This window comes from Rhipicephalus sanguineus, chromosome 3 (genome assembly GCF_013339695.2).
Source record: "Rhipicephalus sanguineus isolate Rsan-2018 chromosome 3, BIME_Rsan_1.4, whole genome shotgun sequence".
NCBI lineage: Eukaryota > Metazoa > Arthropoda > Arachnida > Ixodida > Ixodidae > Rhipicephalus > Rhipicephalus sanguineus.
The window spans coordinates 131,951,975-131,967,285 of NC_051178.1; the positions used below are offsets into that span (position 1 = coordinate 131,951,975).

The following is a 15,311-nucleotide window of genomic DNA, read 5'->3' on the forward strand; positions in this document are numbered from 1 at the left end:
CGCAGACGACGTCGGCTATTACGACGAGGACGGCCGCCTGTACCTGGTGGACCGGGCCAAGTTCACGCTAGACTGCTATGGCAAAAAAAGTGAGTCCCTGCGAACTCGAAGACTGCCTTATGGAGCACCCGGACGTGGCCGAAGCGGCCGTGCTAGGAGTGTCCCACTCCCGTGCCGGCGTGGTGCCTGCCGCTATCGTCGTGCTGAAACCGCGCTGCAAGAGCCGTGGCGAGGAGCTGGCCGAACAAATCAAGGCCCACGTAGCAGGTGAGTTAAAGAAGGTATCTTTTCATATGAGAGAACATATGTTAGCGCATATACATAATTTGTGAATGGAGTCCTTGTGTACCGTGTTTACACGGCTACTAGAAGCACCGTGCCGTGTTTGCTCACGTACTGCCAGCTCTATAGTTAGCACTGGCTAGCTTTGGCTGAACGATGGCTAATTTCAGCTGGTGTTGAATAAAGTTGGACAAATTATAGTTAGTGTCGGCTAGTGTTCATTAATGGTGCCTAGCTTATACTCAGTGATCGCTCGTATCAACCGGTGATCGCTAATATTGACTATATAGTGGCTAGTACCGGCTTGTGTTCCTTAATGTTGGTTAGTGCTTACTTATCATTGACAAACTATTATTTACTATTGGCTTACTTACCATGGGCTATTATATGTTGGCTAAATGACGGCTGACCTGTGGTAAATGTTTCCTAATTGAGGCTATATCCTCTGTTATAGCAACATTTTCATTCAATATCAATACACAAAAAGCAACGCGAGCTGATTCTGCTTCCACTTTCTTTTACAAACTAACTGCGAAAGCAATAGCGCAGGACTGCGTGGAAGGTGTCCGGCAGCCTAAATTAATACTTCGCATTATTTCGTTGTTTCTTTTTTTTTCTTTAACTCTCCGCAGCTCGTCTGTCACCGTGGAAGCACCTATACGGTGGAGTCTACTTCGCCGACGCCATTCCTAGAACTGAGACGGGAAAGTTACAGCGGCGCGACCTGCCCGCACTGCTTCTTTCGCTCCCGCGGATCGACCGGCCTGGCGCGACGCCGTGAATCCCAACTGCGCCCTCCAGGTGCTGCGCTTGCAAAAGGTTGCGAACGGCACGTGCGTACAAGCAGCCACGCGCGGTCGGAAATGTGAGACCACGACATAGGAAGCAAAATCAGCGTCAGCTTTATTTCAACGTGTCTAGATTTCACCCAAGAAAAGAAGCGGCAATATTGTGGGTATAGGTTCCCCTCCTCCTCCGACCTGGCTTGAACAATGTCGGAGCGGAAGCGAAACGCTGACGCAAAAAAATTCACGGCACACCGCAAAAAAAATATGAGCAACATACAACAAAGTTTAATTGAAATAGCTGGAGGCTTTAACCGTAAAGGAGGTAACACACTTGCAGGCAAGTTAAATGAACGAGGGAATAAAAGAAAAGAGTTATACTTTCATCACCGAATTAACGTGAGTGGGAATGAGACACCGACGGCCTTTTTGAAGACTTGGCCCTTTCGCACGACCTGCGAAATTGATTGTGCTTTCCAGTAATAAAATCAGCGCCTATAAAGACATCGCTCATTGCCGTAAAACCGGTCTTGCTTTCGAAAACCACCGGAGTTGCTTTCACACGGAATCCACTAAGTACGATTACGATCGAATCGTGGTATTATGATAGGGAACGGTGCGTGTGTGTGCTGTGTGCGTGCGTGTACACGCATGAGTGTACATGTATGAGGGACATAACTGAAAGATTACCAGTATGGCACTAGGCAACTATATTAAGAAATCGAAACAGCATAGAAGTTCGGGGGAAGATTGACGCTCCAAGTGCTGAGAAAGCGTTGAGCAGGGAATGTCGCTGAAACCAACGTTTCGACAAGGCGATCGACTTGTATTTGTTGTAGAAAGCTCAGTATGAAGTAGACTCGGGGTATTCGCACGAAAATTGGTTCCTGTCGATCCGCTCGTTCTTCGAAATGCCGGAAAAAAAGAAAATATGGCAGACTTTAGCGATACTTTGCGACTCTCAACTCCTTTACAGCGACAACGGTCTGCCCCCGCACAGGACGGTCGTCTTAATTTCGCGTGCCTGTATTTTTCTCGAATAAAGTGCGTCGACCACCACGGGGTGTGCGAGAACTCAAAGGTTATGGGGCAGTATGATAATGAGGAGTAGCAGTGCGCTTGTTTATAAAAATGTATCTGAAGTCTCGGCCATGCATGGGCCACAGCTCCTGCAACAAGCTCCTTCGTCTAAGACCGCGCAACGGTTTTATTTACGCGGCCAGCGCCGCTCAATTTCGCGCGCACCGAGGCGCACGCATCCATGGGCGTGCTTGAGTCCAAACACGCTCTCAGACGCACTGCTCTAAAGGGAGAGCAGCAGCGACTCGTGCGGGCAGTACCGATTCCAGCGCTCTTAATCGGCTGCCAATGACGTTTACATAATCAAACCTAATCGTTTGTATACCTTGGAACCATTCTGCAGCCTTCACTAATGTTTGCGTAGCACGCCCGAAGGTCAGTGCGATAGCCGCATCAAAAACATGCGCGCGCTCGTCGATAACCTCACCAAGCGAAAACGAGAACAAGGGCCGCTATATATGCGGCGCAGGGTTAGGTTAAACAAAGCCCGTCGTTTTGCAGCAGATAAACGCAAAGAGAAAAACTAGGGTAAGAAACAAAAAAAAAACATAGCATTGCAAATAGCCGCTCTGACACGACGCCTATATGCGCCCGACCCCGCTGAATTTCGCAATGCTTTCACCGCCTAGCGTCCCCTAATCATACCCGTACGAAGCGTTTAATCTGCGCGCCTCATATCTGCAGCTGTCGGCAGTGAAGGACACCAACGTTCTTTGCTTCCCATTTTGTATTTATTTTATCTTGTTTCTTTTGTGGGGGTTAGGGGGTTGAGAAACTAAACTATCAGAGGCAATAAAACCGCGCGCGCAATAAAACTTGCCCTCCACACCTCGTTCGCTCGTCCTTACGCCTAAACGCTACGAAACGTTAATTGGTTTGACACCCTTTCTGATCATGATCACGATGGTCTTCATTAGCGTCCCCTTTTAAACGGCGTGGCGACCAATAATGACCTATCCTCTTTGTTACGATCATTTACTACTCCATCTATAAAAGTTTATCCTACAAACAACCTTTTTTTCTTCGGTCTCATCACGCGCCAGTAGTTTTCTCCTCGCCCCACTATACTCGTCAAGCTGCTGACAAAATCGAACGCGGCTCATTTAGTCTCGCTGTAAGGAATCTGAAATAATGTGTCTCTCTTTGTGTCTTTTTGTTTGTTTGTTTTTCTTCCTTTTTTTCTGGTTAGCTTTGCGCATTCCGCTTCGCCTCTTCTCATTGGAACGGAACAGACGAAGGTCAATTTCGCCAGCAGTTCATCGTAACGAAGCAAATAGAAAAATTGGGCAGCTTCGCACTGGCGGTGCCTAAAGCCCCTGAAACTTCGAAGTTTCATGGGCTTTAGTGGTGCCAAGCTTAAAGGAAGTACGGAACATGGGCAACTGGGCTGCCTGCCTTGTTACTCTTTATTTTTCTCTTTCTTTCTTCCGATCCATCCATCCGTCCATCAGTCCGTCCGTCCGTCCATCCATCCATCCATCAGGCCACCTACGTCTGGGTGCTCTCATGGTCGCCTGCTTAACTTGGTGTCGACCAAAATTGACCTAAGGGGGGGGGGGGGCAATTCTGTGTGGTCATGACGTGAATAACTCGAAAAGTCCTGTCGCGCACGTAATGAAACACTTTCCTCCGGTCACGCGTGGCCCGTACCCGTATAGTACGGGCCGCGGTATGCGGGTATGCGCCACAGTTGATTCACAGTTTATAACTACCCAGGAACGACGAAAACAGACATTGTTAATTAAAACAGGAAACCGTTAAGGAAATGTGGCTTCGGCTGCGTTTACCCGACTAATAAAAGAATAAAAATCAGAATCCCAGCAAGAACTGAACCCAGGCATTCTGCGTGGCAGTCAAGTATATTCTACCACAGAGACACGCCAGATCTTGAAACTGGTTTCGAAAAAGATCCTATGAAGGCGCTATGTCGGTGCAACGTCAATTGTGGCTGCAGTGCTGGCTATTGCATTTTATACCAAGGTAATAAACATTACTTATGTACCCATATGACACAGGCTTCATGTCACGTTAACGTCGACTGTGGTTCTAGTTTTGGCTCCTCTTTTATAACACTCTAATAAACATTACCTATGTGCTCCTATGACTCACCGAGCTATATTCAAGCGTTGCTCGACTCCGCAGGAATACTCTAACGAATGCTACGTATGATATTCGCATCATAGCGCCGCAGCGTCCACTTGGTTTCGATAAGCCTGACGTCTGTGCTCTAACGCGAGTGCTGACGTTACGGCAAACCATAAGTTACCCTTTAAATGCTAGTGTAGTCGACGTGCCTGGTAAGCCCACGATGTGCACACAACTACTCCATTTACAAAATCTCGAAGATCTGCATCGTAACGTTTGATTCAAGGACAAGAATAAATGCAGCATAGAAAGCTTCTTGCTCACTTCGCATGAAACCGATGCCCACAAAACGCGTGGGATCTGCCGATTTTTTTCTTTCTCTGTCTTCCCTTTCTTTCCCTCTATCTCTCTATTTCTATTTCTTTCTTTCTTTCTTTCTTTCTTTCTTTCTTTCTGTATACTCGTTCTCTTGCCCATCAGAGTTATTACATCCCACGCCGGAAAAATCGGCGCATGTCATCTGGGAGCGAAGGAGAAGATGAATAAGAGGACGAAGAGGAAGAAGGTGATGCAGAGAGCGCGCGCCGGTTCATGGCGATGATAGTTTTCTGTTCACTCTGCTCGGACTAATAGTCGGCTTAAACAGCGCCGCTGTTATAAGAGTGTTGACGCCTGACTGTGCAAAATGGAAAGGGACAGCTATACCCTCATTAGCCTCGACAATTCGAAAAAGAAACATTCTGCGCATGCGTGAGAAGGCCCCTTTTACAACAAGTGGGGATATTATGGACTTTCCGTTGCCATGATTTGTGTCGACTTTCTTGGGTTTTTTTTTTTTCGCGATAAGGCAGCACAAGTGATGAGTGCACCTCTAATTGGCCGCACTAACGCCATCTCCTGAAACGTGAGTAACTCAGCCCAGCCCAATTCAATTGATTGATAAGTAGTCGAATATCGTCGATAGCGACATGAGGAATATGCCTTGTTTTGCCACCTGATCATCTAGTTCGATCACGTATATATATATATATATATATATATATATATATATATATATATATATATATATATATATATATATATATATATATATATATATATAGTTGCAGTGGCGAAGCTCGGCTATGCCAGGATAACGAAAGGTTCAGCTGATTATTCTTAGCTTTCCTGATTGTCTAGGATTAGCTTGATTATCATGCTTAATGCTGCTCTAATGACACACACACGGTTGAGCAGCATTTGCGCTCTCCTTCTCCATGGCTATACCACACTGGCAAACGCCAGTCAGAGGCGCTATCAAGCGGCTCCAGCGCAGTGTCAGACGGCGACTGCACAGCGAAGGCGAATAGCTGCCCGCGCGCCGGCGCCAATACGTCTGCCAAGGCTACCACGTCACTCCTCTGGAGAGCGCAGACCGGCGGCGGCGAGTCACGCGCGGCGGCGGCGGAGTGCGTGGGAGCTGCCGGCTCCGGTGCGTGACATCACTGATCCTCGCGTGTGCGCAGCACGGCTCTTGAGGATCCACGCAAAACTGGCTCGGCTAGGCCAGTGTAGCTAACGCTACAAAATATGCCGACGCATTCTATGACGACGACCAAATGCATGTTGCTGATGTGGTATGTCACACTAATTTTGCGTTCTGTTTAATTAGGCAAGATCAATTAACCAACTTCTTAAGTAACGAAGCTGTGCAAAACATTCCTATTCGGAAATTGTACATCGGTTTGCAAAACGTCTCATTAGAAAGTTTCTAACATTGTATATGTTAAGTATTAGTATTTTTCTCCGACTACACATGCCCATGAAATACAAAAAGAAATACCACGTGACATGCACGCTTGCGTGCCGTGATTTCAGCGCCACCTAACGTACAGCGTGCAAACGACCATAGCATTTCACTGTATGTGCTGCCTCACATCCGATGTCGATGTCGCAGTAAGGCGACAAGGCAGCAACGATTGTGGTAGCTGTGCGTTGACGCACCTGTTGCTTGCGGCAGCACAGCGATAACCGCTCCGTGTTCTCGATGGATGGATACTATGAGCGTCCCTTTATGAAGGGGCTGTGACCTGTGTACCACCACGCTCGAGAAAAACCTTGTTTTGTTTCAAGTCGGCCGAATGCTTTGTCTACTTCAATGAAGTTCATGTTCCTATAGAAAAAAAAGACAATAAAATAACGGCCAACTATTTGTCCCTCACTGCAGAATGGAGTCATTCCTCCCACTATTTATTTTTGTCATTTCTCCCTAATTTTCCGCCACTAATCGTCTAAATGTCTCACTTATTTCTTTCGCAGGCAGTGTTTACCTTTCCGTTGTCTCCGAAAACCAAGGCTCCATGTAGGCTTGTGCCCAAACATACACCCGTGTGGATGTCTCCACACTCAATTAAAACATGCTTCATCGTTTCCTTAGCTTCCCCACAGCATGTACAGACGCCCACTTTTTTAACCTGAACGCGCGAGCGTCGACCGGCGAGTTGATAAGCGCCGCAAAACGGAGCGCAGCGACGAAATGAACGAGAATACGCGCATGCGCGCTATCAGCAGCCCTGTGCAGTTGTCGTCCGCTAGGCTTTTACGGGAACCGGATACCACGCCCGCTTCTTTTGAGCACCGCTATCGTAATTCTTTTTTGCTTTTATGAACGATGTCATCAAGTTATAAAGTAAAGGTCAAGTGGTCGTGCTTCAGGTGGATGGGATGTGATTACACCAGCTAATTATACTACGTGTATATCAGCAGTTTTACAGCGGAGCTGTTAAGCTTTTCGTTATGCCGTGCGGAGTCGACAAGAAACTCTCATCAGCGGCGGGCGCGCCCTCTGGCTCTCTTCCGCCTCTTCTTTATGGTCTTAATCTTCGTGCATAGTCAAGCCAATTAAGCCAAGCTGGGTTAAGATCAAACTAATTAAACCATGCCATGTGTAATCACGCTAACTAGTCAGACTAATTAAGATCTCGTTAAGTGGTACCGTGTTAATCACGACCTTAATAATGAAAGTCTTGTTGATTAAATTAGAACCACGCTAATTAAGACCTTTCCAATGAGAACCCCGTTAGTTGAGAACTTCTTAATTAACATCATGGTAATTTATGCATTGCTAGTTATCACCATGTTAATTAAGATCTTTCTAATAAGCTAGGTCGGCCGCAGGCTCCGCTGTCATTCCAGCCGCGCACCACAGCGCAAGCTGCCGACATTTTTTGTCCGTTATCGCCTTTTGTTCTCTTTTCTAAACGCCGCTGAGAAAAGATTATGAAGTGTCACGTGGTACCCCCTTCTCTTCTGTATTTGCAGAAAGATGTGAATTGATAAGCGCAATATTCCGATCAGATGTCGTTGCTATTGCGCTTCACTGTTATAACGCCTTTCATCCGCTTTCTCGGGAATGCGCTTCGCGTAGAATCAAGGATGCCGCCTCGGCTGCCAGAGGTAGAGTAAAGCGGGCGTGGTGTCCGGTTATCGTGAAAGCCTAGCAGACGACAACTGCCCAGGATTGCTCATGGCGCGCATGCGCGTATTCTCGTTCATTTTGTCGCTGCGCTCCGTTGTGCGGCGCTTATCAACTCGCCGGTCGACGCTCGCGCGTTCAGTTTTAAAAAATGGGCGTCTGTACATTTCTAACACGATTGCGTTAGAGCTCGTGTCGCAGAAATTCCGGTGTCGGCGTCGGCGACGGTGTCGGCACCGGCGACGGTGTCGGCACCGTTGGTTGTAAGCGAAAAATCGTCCGTGACCGAAAAAGATGCAAATAAAATTAAGAATGAAAATCTTTGATCCCACTGAGGATCGAACCCGGGCCCGTTCGCGTGGCAAGCAGGTGCCCTACCACAAAGCCACGATGTTACTTGCAACTGCTTCGGAAGAAAACACTACATAAATGCCATGTAGTGGAAGCAGTCTCCATAACACATTTAATATTGCATGGCAGAAGCGCACAATCGCGCAAGGCGACGCTTAACTGCATGAACTGTTTCAGTGCGATTTTCGTGTGTGAAAAACTTTGATGTACACAGGCATGTCAAGACCAATTTCGCATCTTTTGCACTCCCATCGGCTCTCGGACTTCTTGCCGTGTGCCTTGCAAACTAAGCACAGCCTTGAGGGATTCTTTATTTTCTTCTACAGGTGTCACGACGAAACTGAGCCCATTCCGCGATTTGTAGGCGCATTGGCGAGGCCATCAAACTACGTTTCTTGCGCGAGGCTATGCTTCGAAAAATCCGGTATAGTGCAGCCATCGCCGCTCACACAACTTACAAAACAGCTCCAAGAATGGACAACTATGTACATCTGGCGGAAAACATATCAAAAACAGCAAACATTAGATAATGTGCTGTCATCTGTGAGACATTGTGACATAGTGTTGTCTCGATCATGGCCTTCGAGATGGCAAGCTCGTGGAGAGCCGCGCGCCCGCCACCTCGGGGGCCTTGTCTCGATTGCAGCACAGCCTGTATGGTTCCGCCGTTCTAGCGCAGGGAAGTGGCCACACTGCACAGTTTGCTCACCTATGAGTGCCGGCGGGACATTCATGTCAAGTAGTCGCTCTGATGTCAGGGTTGTTTTGGCGACGCTGACGCTTAGCCTCCGCTTCTCGAGCTCCAAGTTCTGCGTCATTTTGGCTTCGTTGACGCCTGTGATCGGCTTCCCGCGCTCGCAGTTCGGGATTCCATATCACGGCGACGACGCTTCATTTCAGCTTCCCTGGCTCTCAGCAAGGCATCTTCATGGCGTTGTTGGCGTTTGACCTCCGCTTTCCTGGCCTGACCATGTCGAGCGCGAGCGCGTGTGTGTGTGTCTGTGTGCGCGTGCGTCTGTGTAACAACACACGTTAAAGGGGCCCTGCACCCTCAATTACGCACGTTGTTTTTATCGGCCGTTTGCTTTCTATGGGTCTTGGTGACGGCTGTGGCACCAACGAAAGCGGCGAGAACGAAGCGTTTGATATTTTAATTTGCTTCCGAAATGGGTTTCCGCGCCGATTGCAGCGTCGTACAACGACAATTTCTGTTACAGGAAGTGAGGTAGCGTGCGTGACTTATGCTGTTCGTTTTGATTGGTGGGAAATAAATAATATATAGTACACGCTTGCGACACACTGAGTATGTGGAATTTACTCATTTTACTGTGTTTAATGCTCGTTACAGCTGCGAAAAGAACACCAATTTGTGCATCGATTTTAACTTATCAGAAACTGCGACACAGATGGCGCTGCCGAACGGCCTACTCAAGGCGCAGCCGGCGCAGCCTTCATCAATACACTGTGCTTTGCATTTCTTTCTTACACAGATTTTCCATGTGCTCGAGGTGTCTAGGTGTGTTTGCGTACCTACCATCAACTGCTGGTGTCGTCTTTGGTATTTGTCACCTGCCAGCATTGTGTTGAGTAAACTTGATTGTGTGCACGTTCCTCATGGTTCGATATAAGTGCGCGGTAACCGGCTGCGCAAGCAGCAGCGAAACTGGGGGACTGTCGTTTCATTCTTTTCCCACGGCCGATGATCGACGGAAAATGTGGTTGGAGGCGCTAGGCTGTGGAAGCAGTGGAAGTACACTGGCACGCCGGGTATGCTCGCTGCATTTCGACGAGCGCGCCTTCACACGTGTTGGCTCCGAGACTCAACGTGGTATGAAGCGACGGCGGCTGTGCCCCGACGCAGTTCCGAAAGGCAGCGCATCTGCTGCTGGGGTTGGACGTGCTATTACTGAAGAGCGCACAGGAACAGACGCTGCCGTGAGTACAAATTTGTGAACTGCCGTGTGGTTAGTCAGTTTTTACCGCGAAAGCTGTTAACATATGACAAGAGCCTTTTTTTTTTGTGGCGTAGTTTTCCGCGCCGCTACTGCCGTTGTTCGTAACCGCAATCACGCAAAATGAGAGGAAAAAACCCTGGTTCTTGCAGGATTTGAAACCAGGCACCCTGCGCGCAGTCGAGTATATTTACCACAGAGGCTCAGGCACTATCGTACTTACGCTGCCGCGAGTACTATAGAGCCTGTACTTCAAACTTATTCGCAAAAAAAAGAACCCGTCACGCCGGGTGATGAATAATGTTAACAAATGTAACGTAACTTTTGCAACTGTTCATCGTTAAATTTCGACATAACACTAGGCACAGCCTGCGACGTTGTTGCGTATGCAACCGCTTGCATTTGTTGCCACTGTGCAACCGTCAAACTTCGATCTCTTGAGTGTGCGCATATCCGCAGAACACAAAGCCTGACCACCCAGTTATGCAGTTCTAGATGAGGCAGCTGGAGCATGGCTGTGAGATTGTTGTATGACGAATCGTTGGCCAAGGTTATGAATTACTGTGCAGAATCACAGCCTATCTTTTAATCTTGCAGATGCTTGTATGCCCTATGGAAGCATCATGGACAGTGGAACACAATCCTTCAGCACTCACCAACACATCGGTAGGCTTTTTACCTGCTGTGTATTCACATGTGAACTCTTCTTGAAAACTGGAAGTAGCTGCAAGAATTGTGCTGTTTTAACCTTTCTGAACAGGATAACAGCATTCATTTCGTGGAGTCGGACTTCGCCATTGGCTGCAATGCAGAAGTTGGCACAGACACCGGAGCATGCGGTGACATGTCCCTCACTCATCTGACTGCCGGTTGCAAGGTATGCAGAATTAACTCTCGGAGACTTGAAGTAAACATGTTGACGGCGTTTTGTTATTGCTGTTTGCAGCCTAAAGAGAGTGCCAGAAGTGACCACAGTTACTGCAGAATGCGTCATTTTGCTGTGCAAACTGATGGGGTGCAAGCTACACACATGGTGTCGAAAGGTATGCTAAATGCTAACATAGCTGCTTGAAAAATATACGCACTTTGTAGTTATATTTCAACGTGGTGAAAATTCCTGCATTCTAAGCTTTCTACACATTCCAAAAAGTCAAGTTTGTTTAGTGATGAGACATGCCACTCCAAATGACGTGTTGAGTTATGTGGCTGTAGGAGGGCACTAAAAAGCCAGCATTCTGCTTCAGGTGTGCAGGTGGCAACTACTCCAAAAGTTCGTTCCGAAGGGACACAGACGGACTTCCAGGCTTGGTCAACTGCGGGATGTGGGGATGAATTGGAAGACACTGCAGAGATACTTGACTCATCAGGTCACCGTATAAGAGCACCGCTTCCATCATCTCCAATAAGATGCTCGACACCACTGCCATCGGCAAAGGATCTCGACGAAACATATGAGCCATCATTTCATGACTCACATCTGTAAGGCTTCATGCGTTGATGTACTTTCAATAGCATTTGTCCAGGGAACAGTTAAATTTGTTATTGAAACAATTGTAAATATTTGTGCAAACATTACAGCCTTCTCATGAAGCATACTGTAGTGAGGAATGGCAGAATAATTTTGGCCAACTGGTGTTTTTGAACAAACATATAAATGCATGTGAACAAGTATTTTTGCACATCGTGCGCAGTGAAGTGCACATGCTGTGGCCAATGTCGCAACTGCCACCTAGAGATCAGTGATGAAACATGAGATCCATGACGTTACTGTTTGTAGACATATTTTCTTTACTGGTTGCTGTGCTGTTCCCACCTATTCAAATGTAATCTTCCCTACAAGTAGTTATTTTTGTCTTATGCTGTTTTTTTTGCAGACCAAGTGGTTGTGATTCTGTGCCACCTAGCGCTGAAAAACAGTACATCGTTTTTGAAAGCTGCTTGATGGAGCTATTCAGCATGTGCACAGTTTGCCAAGCATCGTGTAAAGCTGAAACTACACTCTATGGCTCCCTTCTACAAGTTGAGACCACCTGTGCTTGTGGGCACAAGAGTTGTTGGTTGAGCCAACCAAAAGTTTCTAATAGGGCTTTGGGTGGCATGCTTTTGTGTGCCGCTATATGCTTCTCAGGCGCGAGTCCTGAGAAAGTTCTGAGGCTGCTGAAGCAAGCCAATATTCAAGTGCCATCTACGAGGACCTACTACAGCTACCAAGGTGCACTGTTCCAGCCCGCCATACAACGTGTAGGTACCAAGCGCACTATAATTTGTACAGTATCACTTTCAGCGGCTGTGTGTACAATCATAGGCGTGCACAGGGGGGGGCCAAGGGGGCGAGAAGGGGGGGCGCAAAGTCAGCCCTATACATTGTAGGGGGGGCGAGAAGAGGGGCGCAAAGGCAGCCGCATACATTGACATAATAGGGAGGGGGGCGCTGCGACGAACCTTCGCCCCCCCTGAAGGGGAACCCTGCGCACGCTTATGTGTACAATTACACATAACTAATTTTAGGGGCTTCTCACACAATGTGTGTTGCCTCAACCAGCTTGAACCACGACATACACATTTGTACACGCTTCCCAAGTGGACAACTAGCGTTCATTTAACTTCACTGCACTGCATAACGCTGCAGAGGATCGCCTTGCTGAAGACACTGCCATGGCATGATATAGCTAATTCAGCCAGCATTTTGTCACACTTAGTATTGCAATACATTCCATTTAAGAATAGGAAATGCGCAGTGAATCGGTTGAAGATTATCTACAAGGTGCTTCCTTGACTGCTACAAATGTAGCACAGCTTTTCATCAAAGTCAGTTTCGGTGAGGTTCAGTGGTGAGCACATTCAGGCACTTCAATTTTTAGGATCAGTAGAGCAATATTATGATTATTTTTGTTGCTACTGCAGAAAATGAAACCCATAACTCTATTCCCAGCAGGACAATGCATAGCTGCTGAGTGTGCATAGCAGCTAATCAGTCAGAAAACGTAGCTGACAGTTCATTTAGTGGCTCACTCCAGATGAAAACAGCACCAACATAAAGGTCTATTACCATGATTATGGGCTACTACTTGTGCTGTGTCAAGCAGTGGTACTGTTTTCATGAGAAAAGAGATCACGTATGAATAAATGCTGCCATTTTCAACTTTTCTTAGAAGCTTGGTGTGCTTGTGTTATAGGTTTGGGACACTGAACGAGAGGCTGTAATCGAAAGCCTTCATGGACCAGTAGCATTAGCTGGTGACGGCCGGTGCGACTCTCCCGGGTTTTCTGCGAAGTTCATGACTTACACTTTCATGGCCATTCAAACTAGTAAAATCATCCATTTCGTTCAGGTGCAGCTTGGAGAGGTGAGTTTAGTTAGTTGTGACTTTGCTGTGCATTCTTGCTGTTTTAATATGTAGTTGCAGCACTAGCACTGCACTAGATGTTCTATTAATGCACTGTAAAATATGCCTTTATTGCACACTTTAGAACAGCGAGGTGAGATCCAGCAATGCCATGGAAAAATTTGGCCTGAAGAAGGGACTTGGGGAGCTAAAGGACCAGAACGTCACTATTTGTTCATTAACTACTGACAGGCACGTGGGCATCAAAAAGTACATGAGGACATGTGAGCCGGGTATTGAACATACCTACGACGCGTGGCATGTTGGTAAAGGTAAGCAAGGTCACTTGGCAAACTTTTTGTGCCCTTAGAAAGCCAAATGGTGTTGCATTAATTTTTATGGGCCCTGGAAAGCAGCATTTTCACATACAAGTATACATGAGCTTGTTATGACCTTTCGTAAATATATGTGCAGCTTGGTGGCCCATAAGAACAACGGTAGCACAAATTCATTTAAATTTGGGTAGCTTTCGAGCCCAGCTTCAACTGATGGATAATTTATCTGAACATTACCAATAGGAAGTATAGTCGGGGAAGGAGCATGGATCTTTTTTTGTTTACTCTTGTACTTTCCATACTGCCTAGCACTCTCCACACACAAGTGCAACCATAGTGTACAGTAAAAGTCTGAGTTCATTATTTTGCAATGTTTTTCCCCTCTTGTAAGCATTTTATTATCCAGCTAGTAAAGTGCTAAGTTGCTGGTGTTATGTGACACAATAATACGCAGTCTACTGTTTTAAAATACAGGTGTCAAGAAAAAGCTCACAGTTGCAGCCAAGAAATCTGCTTGTGCTGCCTTGAAAGATTGGATACAGCCAGTGGTCAACCATCTGTACTGGTGTGTTGCCGTAGTGAAGGTGACTGGGATCTACTGGTAGCCATGTGGAAGAGTAAGTGAACGTGATTTTACCAAACCATTTCTTAAACATAACAATGTTTGTCGATTTCGCTGCTAATACTGTAAATGAGGTATTATCTCATTTATCAAAGCCCTTTACCTCTTTTTGTAACCTTTTGCTTTCTGTCGATTGCTGTAGTTATCTTAACGCGTACGTCACACTCCTGAAGGATTTCTTTGTGAACTCACTTTCATACTTCCAATTTTTTAATAGGGTGGCATAATTCAATAAGGTAAGCAGGAAACTAATGTTGAACATTTCCTGCCAATACAATTTGTATTGTGACTCCATAAGTACAGAAACTTATGTGATAAATATGCCTGCTGTTTTGGTCAAACTATTTTCATGGTAGTTTAGAGAAAAACGGTCCTGACTTAGAGAAAAACGGTCCTGAGCTCGTGGTGTCAACTGTAGTTACTTCTTACTCTAAGTAAAGCATTCCACAATTGTTTACACGCAGTAAATGAGTTTACTTTGAAAAAGCTTCCGCATTATCAGGCAAATGCACAACCTATTTGGGAACTTTAATGGCTTTCCAGGCATGCTGAACCACGTCATAAACATGCACGCTGGCCATGACAGCCCTTATCCGAGGTGTCTGCACGGGGATGTGCAAAATGGAAAGTGGTTGACACCAGGTAAGTGTATACTTTGTGTGTGGTTTGGCGAGACACTCATGAAAGCACATCTTTTTAGGCACCCCGGCTTACGCACGTCTCGTGAGCATAGCTACAGAACAGGGGCTACTGAAGGATATAAGGAAGCTTTCCTCTTCTGGACAAACTTATGGACTTGAATCGTATCACAGTCTCCTAATAGATTTGCCCCGAAGTCTGTCGCATTCAGCACCATGATGATGCGTGCAAGGTGTGTGTCACTTGCGTGCAATGTTTTCCCAATTTGATCAGAACATATTGTTGAGTTCGTGCTTGATTTGACTGTCAGGGTGCCTGAACTCATAGAGTTAATATACTGACTCTAGAGGAAAAGCTCCCCATAGGGCCATGCATTGGAACCTATAACCGCATGGGTTCC

The 15,311-nt window shown here is 46.6% G+C and overlaps 1 protein-coding gene and 1 long non-coding RNA gene across 2 annotated transcripts; both read left to right on the forward strand.

Annotated features, from left to right (window-relative positions):
• On the forward strand, positions 1-1,468 carry LOC119385098 (uncharacterized). The gene is made up of 2 exons (XM_037652640.2): positions 1-267; positions 915-1,468. Exons 1-2 carry the CDS (start codon positions 78-80, stop codon positions 1,061-1,063), a joined length of 339 nt encoding a protein of 112 aa, XP_037508568.1. The 5' UTR covers positions 1-77; the 3' UTR covers positions 1,064-1,468.
• Positions 1,469-14,241: 12,773 nt separating this feature from the next.
• LOC119387155 (uncharacterized) lies at positions 14,242-15,087 on the forward strand. The gene is made up of 3 exons (XR_005182453.1): positions 14,242-14,267; positions 14,816-14,914; positions 14,973-15,087. It is a non-coding gene; the product is annotated as an uncharacterized LOC119387155 (long non-coding RNA).
• Positions 15,088-15,311: the final 224 nt, after the last annotated feature.